Source organism: Pinus tabuliformis, chromosome 9, assembly GCF_031772625.1.
Source record: "Pinus tabuliformis cultivar Carrire ecotype Pingquan chromosome 9, CPIR1, whole genome shotgun sequence".
Classification (NCBI taxonomy): Eukaryota; Viridiplantae; Streptophyta; class Pinopsida; order Pinales; family Pinaceae; genus Pinus; species Pinus tabuliformis.
In genome coordinates this window covers 1,697,224,045-1,697,231,832 of record NC_142307.1, presented here as the reverse complement: position 1 = coordinate 1,697,231,832, position 7,788 = coordinate 1,697,224,045, and the positions used below count along the sequence as shown (strand labels likewise).

Sequence of the window (7,788 nt, the reverse complement as noted above, 5' to 3'; positions counted from 1 at the left end):
CTTAAATTTTGATGTCACAATATTTTTAATAATATCCTTATTTTACAAAATGAACTATATCCCCTAGTTGTCTCATGAAGACAAGGCATCTTTATGTCATCCTCAATTGTGCTAAATATGGGGTTTTTGGCTAGAGTTAGAAGCAATTTTAGGAAACTACTCACCTCCCATGTCTTTAGCTTCTTCTTTTACATAAGATACTTACACATAACCATGCTTTCGAAGAGGGAAAGAGTTCCTTTAATCAAAGTATAGAATAGGGAGTATTTCCTTTAATCTTGAGATTGTAAATTATAAACTTCCTTTGGATCTATTATATCTTCATCCATGTCTATTTAGAGATATTGTAACCCAAAGTCTCACATCCATATAAAATAACTAGAGTGATGAGAGTCTCAAATAGTTTTTCTTTTCAAGCCCATAATAAGATTTCCATGCTCCATTTATCATTATTTCAAAACTATAATTTCAAATTGAAGTTGTTATGGATATTGATTCCAAAATATTTATATAAAAGAATTTCATCCAAACAGCTGTTGTAATATATGAAAATATCATATGTCATTTTTATATAGATAATTATTGTGAATTTAATTTGGGAAAAAATTAGCACTGAAATTCTCCATTTTTTTTTACCAAGAATAAGATTTCCCAATTTCTTTTTTTTCTCAAGAAATTATTGATCCAAATTGATCATTTCAATTTGACGTGGTCGGAATCAGCACATACAATATTTGGCATTGACTCGACAGGGCCTTTTTGACTTGACGTGATGAAGCCAATCTCTCGTTACATTTATCTCAATCAACATATTCGTTCATCATTTTACTTTCCTTCCGAGGGTACGTTGTATTTCGTGTATATTGTCCACTCCATCGAAGCCGAGGCGCTTATTCAAATTCTAGCATGGCGGCCACTGTGGTGAATGGCACCATAATATGCGTTTTGCTAATCTCTGCACTCTTTCCAACGGCGCTTTCCAGGCCTAATTTTCTCCACGATGTCACGGCTGACTCCAAAATTAGGGACACCACCAATACCAATAAAATATCTGCAGCCTATATTCAAGAAGCCGGTAAAACAACCGCTATTGATATTAGTCTGTTGAATGATAAGCTTCCGATGCGTGGTTATACTCCTTCGGCTCCTTCAGCCTGCCATAACATGGTGATAGACACCGTTGGCGCTGCACGTTATAGTTGCTGACGCAGATTACGCTGATAAATTAACCCATTGTTATTCACTTCACATCTCCGGAAGTGTGACATGAGATTGGGAAAAGAGGTAATCATTAATTAGCTACGCAATCCATTCTCAAGATGCGATCAAAGATAGTTGCAATCATACCCGTGAAAATCAAGATGTAGTTTAGTATTACTCTACACACCCACTAACTTTGTGTGTTTGATCCGTTTGCATTAATGATAAATATGAAATTTACATGAAAGATGGTTGTTTTTCACGCAAAGCAGCCTCCATAAGCTGAGGCTCACGTTGAATCTGAGAAACAATTTATGTAGTTACATTACTACATGTAGGGGGTTTTAAGACAATATTTGAGTCAATTGTCTTAACTTAAGACAAAATGAAACTTGTGTATTGTCTTAAATATTGTCTCTAAGCGGGTGTCTCAAAATATAATGTCTCAAAAATTTGTCTCTATAAAGACAATATAGAACACATATTATTATTGTAATTTGATTTGTCTCTGAAGAGACAATTTCATTTGTGTCTCTTTAGATACAATTACATTTTTGTCCTTTTAGATTCAATTCCATAATTCAAACTATTGTCTCTCTAGAGACGATATAAAAAATTATTTAGAAAAAAATAAATTTCCATAATTCAAACTATTGTTTCTCTAAAGAGAATAAAAAAAATTATTTAAAAAAAAATAAATGTCCATAATTCAAACTATTGTCTCTCTAGAGACAATATAAAAAATTATTTAAAAAAAAATGTCTATAATTCAAACTATTGTCTCTCTAGAGACTAAAAAACATTATTTAAAAATAAATAAATGTCCATAATTCAAACTATTGTCTCTCTAGAGAGAATAAAAAAAATTATTTAAAAAAAAATAAATCTACTCAAACTATTGTCTCAGATTTGCTCCCGCCAAAAATTATTTAAAAAAAATTAAATCTGCTCAAACTATTGTCTCGGATTTAAATCTATCTGTTTATCCATCTCTATCTACCTATCCATCCATCCATCCATTCAACTATATGCATGTCTAGATATACATATGTAAGCTTGCACATCTATGTTTTATAGTGTGTGCTCTCCTAAAATTTGGGATATGTGTGCAGATTGCATTTATAGGGTGTGCCTTGGGAAGTATGTATCCATTTTGACTTTTTCTCCATCTCATTTGCAAGGAGAAAAGATATATCAAACTGGTTAACATTAAATAACAAGGACTTGACAATTACTGTACAATAAATAAACCATGCTCATCATGATTCAGGGACCAAATAAATTCCCTGATCCATTAAATCAGAGAAACATACACCAGAGAATATTCAGTAAAACAAAAATATTCGATAATACAAAAGATTACAAGCTATACAGGCAGCATCCTCAAAACTGCCAGCGCTCTAGTTGCACCTTTGCTTCAGTTAGGTCTTTCTGAGCTTTCTTCCTACGATAAAATATTGGGCAGTCAAGACTGCAATAAGGATAGGACATTAATGTAAGTATAAAAGAGATAGTAATTGTAAAAATAAAATAAAAAACATCCTATTAATTAAAAACAAATACATGATCACACAAATGTTACAAAATACATCCATAATGTAAATTTAAATCATGTTATGAAAATGTAATACTTGAAATATAGCATTCAAAAACCTTGTGCAAAGAACATCTTGGTGCAGAGAGCCTTGGCACCGCTGACATTGTGTCCATAGTTTACCAAAGAGCATTTCTAATTCCCTCACTGACATTGATCAAATATTAGTGTCATATGATAGAAAATCTAGGTGAGAACAATAGACACAAGGCCTACTTTAAATTCTCCAAATAAAGAGTAATGGTATTAGAATACCAGCTTACCATTTGCAACTATTTTCTGATACAAGTATGCTTCTCTTCCTTTGCAATGTGAACAAAGTGTCTGATCTTCTTTGCTGCAATGGCAACATGAAATCAGGTAACATCATGAATTTCAGTATGAAGCAACCTAACCAGACATTCTTATTATAAGAAAGCTAGACAATTTCTTACAAGGAGAGCAGGCATGGAATCATGCAACCTCATAGATTTTTCCATATCAAAAAGATGAACCCTAGTAGCTTTCTAAAGCGCCAAACTGAAATAATAGTTACTCTCAATTGTGCACTACTATAAGCAAGGAAACCGCATGCAGGACACCCTCTACTTGTATTAACTAAATACCTGATAGGTGTTTTACAACCAATACAACTGAGTTGTTTCTTGGCAAATTTCATAATTCCACTATTTGAAGGAGTTGATATGGAAACTGCTCGTGTGTGACTACCATGAAGAAGCTCCTTTCTTGCATTCTTCAAAATGGGCTCAAATATTATCAACAACGGCTACAAAGCAAAAACAGGCACTAATAAAAAACACTTAGCTAGAAAGAATTACTATTTATCAGGATATATTTGAAACACTAGTGAAATTTTCAAAAAGAGCATAAACTGCAAGTGATGATGCTTTGGTCTTTCACCTTCCTCAGTTGATTCTCCAGATAATATTGTGGATCAATAGGGATGTTATTCTCTAGTACGTAAATTGGATCCTCAGATTTCTCATATGCCTGAGCCCAAGTAAACAAATTAGTCATTATATCCATAATCCCTCTGTAAATTATGCCTCCAAATAAAACATCACAAAATAATTAAAATAACCATTTTTTAGTGCAATATCGAGACTTATGCTAAGCACAGAAGGGGTTAATTATTACCTTGGCACCTTTTGCAGCCTTTATGATGACATATGGAACATGATCACCCACAGTTGGAGCAGTTGCAGCATCCCTCTATAAACCAGGGGCAACTTGGCTTTAAAACACGACATTAATTTAAAGAATCCAACAATGGACTCATTGTCAATAAAAAGAAAAATATTACAAGAGTCTTTAGATGCACTACATTAATAAAAATAGAGAGACAGGATTGAAATGGAACCAGAAGGCATTGCACCATTTATTATACTTGTTCTGAGAAGTTATTTCCAGTATTTTCCTTCCGCATGCGCTCAGCTAGTTCCACGTCTGCTGCCTTGACTGCATAGTCATCTCCAGTCTTTGTCAGACCCTGACTCAACAAAGAGATTGTTAGCACAGGCAAACAAAAATTCCCTTGAGAATATGTTGATAGCCTTGATAAAGGATATGACCTGCAAACATCTGTTTCTACCGCAGCTAAACAATAATCGATTTTTCTCAGCATGAGATTAAAAATGCAGATATATTATATATTGTCATGTTTTGATTCTCTTCAATTGTATAAGAGCCTCCCTTGACACTTCTTCCTCCCATTGCTAGCAGTAAATATTGACTGAATCCCTTCCAAGTATAGAATGTAGGGAGAAGAAACATGACAGACTTAAAAACGAAACTTCCATGGCTTGCCCCAAATAGGTATATAGTATATACTTCTAACACTTGAAACCAGGAATATGTAATAAGTGACTTGCTCGCAATGTAAATCTCCTCTTCCCCCTATCACATTTTCTCCATTTCAAAAGTAACAAATGGTCAAATCCATTCTGTTCATTAACAAGTTAGAAATAGTTATCACCAAAAGTGACAAATCCATTCTGTTCATTAACAAGTCATAAATAGTGTTCTTGACATACTGCACTGCACCAGGTATGTCACGATCAATGAGTATTTTGTGAAGGAACTCTGTAACCAAGTTCTTCACCAGCAGGAAATTGTCCCTTCGCACTGTTTCAATGCCTGTTGATATGGAATATTTAAAAGATTGGGAATATTTAATAATTAAGAAGGTATCAAATAAATTATTTTTCTAAGAGAATTTTGAGCCTTCACAAACACTAAGGCCTGTCTTTGAAACAAAAGATCAGGTTTGTCACCTTTAGTATCCATTTTGTCATAAGCATCTGGCTTTGTCCACAACAACCCAGCATATCTTTTCTTTCTGATCAACAAGTATGGGTAGTATATTTTTTTAAATTCTAGTTTAATAAGTTGCATAAAATCATATGTTAAATAACACACTGATTAGATGCAAAAGATGCACCAAACAGATGCAGATAAGCCATAGAAAAGCATAACTGATCATCTTGTCCTATGCATATTTACAAAGATCTCATGGAAGTGGAATGTCAAAAGAAGATTGGTTTTAAAAAGAAAGGTGATATTAAAACATTCATCCCTACAAAAAAATCATTAACAAATCTAGAGGCTTCATGGATATTTAAAATTCTTGACACTGTACCTTTGTAAGTGTACCACTAATATAATCTGAGGCTTCCCTCCCTAGCGTCATGGCCTCTTCTATATTTGGTACACCAAACTATATCATAACTGAATCTGTATCTCCATTTACAACCTAGATTCAAATATAAAAATATAATATCAAGCTTTAAAATAGAAATCTTGTTTAGGATCAGATCACCCATTATGATTTCAAGAACTTGGACTATAACCAATACAACAAGTGTACTTCCTGTCATTACTGATCCAGTTCAAAGGTTACAAATGCCTTTAGTTGCTAAATAATAGCCTACCTTAGCATTGTACTGGTAATCACCAACTTTTGTGAACCTTTCTTCAACTAGCCTCTTTGTATTCTCTATCATTTGACGGCCTGACAGGTGGAAAAAAAATGAGATGGTTAATGATATGAAATTTTAAAACAATACGTAAAATCGATATTGTCTAATGGAACAGAGAATGTGTCAAAAGACAAACTAGACTTGCAATCAAAATATAATAAGAGGGCCTAAGCATATCATCTTAGTTGTACAAGTACACATGACTAATTAATGCAATTCAAGAACTCGATCTTATTTTTACAAGACTGTCAATTACAGTTCATACCCAAAACATTATATCAGGAGGAAGAAAAGAATTACATGGATATAATTGATGCCCAAAAATAATCAATGTGAATGGTTGATACATGCATATATAGAATAAGAGAGGACTGCAAGCATCTCTATCTTGTAAGTAAAAGGAGCACCAATAACATTACAACTAGGAAAAACAAGGGGAGAATCAAGGTGTCCATGGATTTAATGTTTTTTTCCCATGGAAGAACTGTGAAATTACCATAGCTCATCACACTCGATGAAATCTCCAAACATGGAAATTGCCTAACAGTGGCACCAGTAAACCCATAAACTGAATTCGCACTGATCTGCAAGTGCACACAGTCAAAACTATTTTATGCGTTTCACCAGCATACCTAGTTTTACTTTTATTCCATGTCCAAGAAATAATTAATACAGACTTGACAAAGCTGTAATTACCTTCAAAGCCAATTTTCGGCCATCCAAGACAGCCTTTTCAAAAGGATCTTTAGGCTCCTAAACGAGATTACAGGAAGTTAAAAACTGAGATGCTAAGTGGAAAAAATACAAGCATGTAACATGAACATAGGAAGCACTTAATTCACCACCTTTAGGTCTGCAATGGCTCTTTTCCTGGCAGCCAGTAACTCTTCTAGGATCTCTGGTAATATGCCCTAGGAAATAGGAAAAAAAGCATTCAATTTAGCATCATCGAAAATGGTCAGCATATGATGGTTAAAAAGTAAATAATGAAATAAGTATCAGCATAGTGTTTGACATGCAAAGACATTAAGGTCTTAGCATCCTACTTTACTTTTAATCCTTTCTAGTAGCATAGATTCTGGTGCCTATGTTAGTGCTACAACGGTACAACTGTGCATTATACAGCTGGGATGACTAGGACAATGTATTGGGATCTCATCCACATAGCAATTTGACTGCTAAAGTTTACCATACATGTTAGGGAACCTATCTACTTTTTGTACATTGACGAATCAACCAAATCTAAATCTGAATCTTCTTTTTGTAATTTGACTCCAAGACTATTGAAGATTGGAGAAATGCACTTTTTCGTGTTGCAGAAATTAGTGGTTTCGAGCTAGAGGCGTGCAATACTGGGTGAAAACTCAACCTTCACTATCAGTGATAGTATTTTATGTTTTATAAATAGACAATGACGTTTGTTTCTCACTGTTATATTTATTTTCTTCTGAATAACTAGCAAGGAGCTGGAGATGGAGCTGCTAGATAAGGAGGTTAAATGTCTATCGGAAATAGTGAAAAAGCCAGAGTTGCCCGTGGCTGACTATCCAACAGGCTTGAATTTTAAGCTTCAAGATTTTGAAGAGACAGTCCTGTTGCAGCAACAACATGGGGGGGAATCTCAGATATTGGGGATAGTGGGGTTAGGTGGCGTAGGAAAGATAACTATTGCAAAACATTGAAAAAGGATGAGATTTTAACCCTGTTTTTCATGTGGCCCCATACCTTTTAAAATTGACAAATATATTTGGTGTAAACTTGCTGAAACCTTTGCACTACTCTACTAGGAATGGAAAACAGTATATATCAAGACTATTGCATACAAAACAACTAGTACCAAAATGATAATGTTGATGTCACTAAGTTCTAAACATTGAAAATAGATACAATGAAAAGACAAGCACCTAACTCAATCAATATTTCCATACTATTGAAATATATGTCCCCCAAATCTAGACTAAATGACCTAAATTCACTATCCAATGATAGATAGAGAAATAGGTACTTTGAGGCCAA

The 7,788-nt window shown here is 34.0% G+C and overlaps 1 protein-coding gene across 1 annotated transcript; it reads right to left on the bottom strand.

The window, feature by feature from the left end:
- Positions 1–2,583: 2,583 nt before the first annotated feature.
- LOC149155413 (DNA polymerase delta catalytic subunit-like) lies at positions 2,584–6,677 on the bottom strand. Its single transcript, XM_089445481.1, has 14 exons — positions 6,618–6,677; positions 6,469–6,525; positions 6,269–6,356; positions 5,725–5,804; positions 5,432–5,546; positions 5,068–5,181; positions 4,750–4,930; positions 4,214–4,287; positions 3,932–4,008; positions 3,695–3,784; positions 3,400–3,560; positions 3,058–3,131; positions 2,854–2,941; positions 2,584–2,671 (listed from the first exon to the last, which is right to left on the bottom strand). Exons 5-14 carry the CDS (start codon positions 5,481–5,483, stop codon positions 2,584–2,586), a joined length of 999 nt encoding a protein of 332 aa, XP_089301607.1. The 5' UTR covers positions 5,484–5,546; positions 5,725–5,804; positions 6,269–6,356; positions 6,469–6,525; positions 6,618–6,677.
- Positions 6,678–7,788: the final 1,111 nt, after the last annotated feature.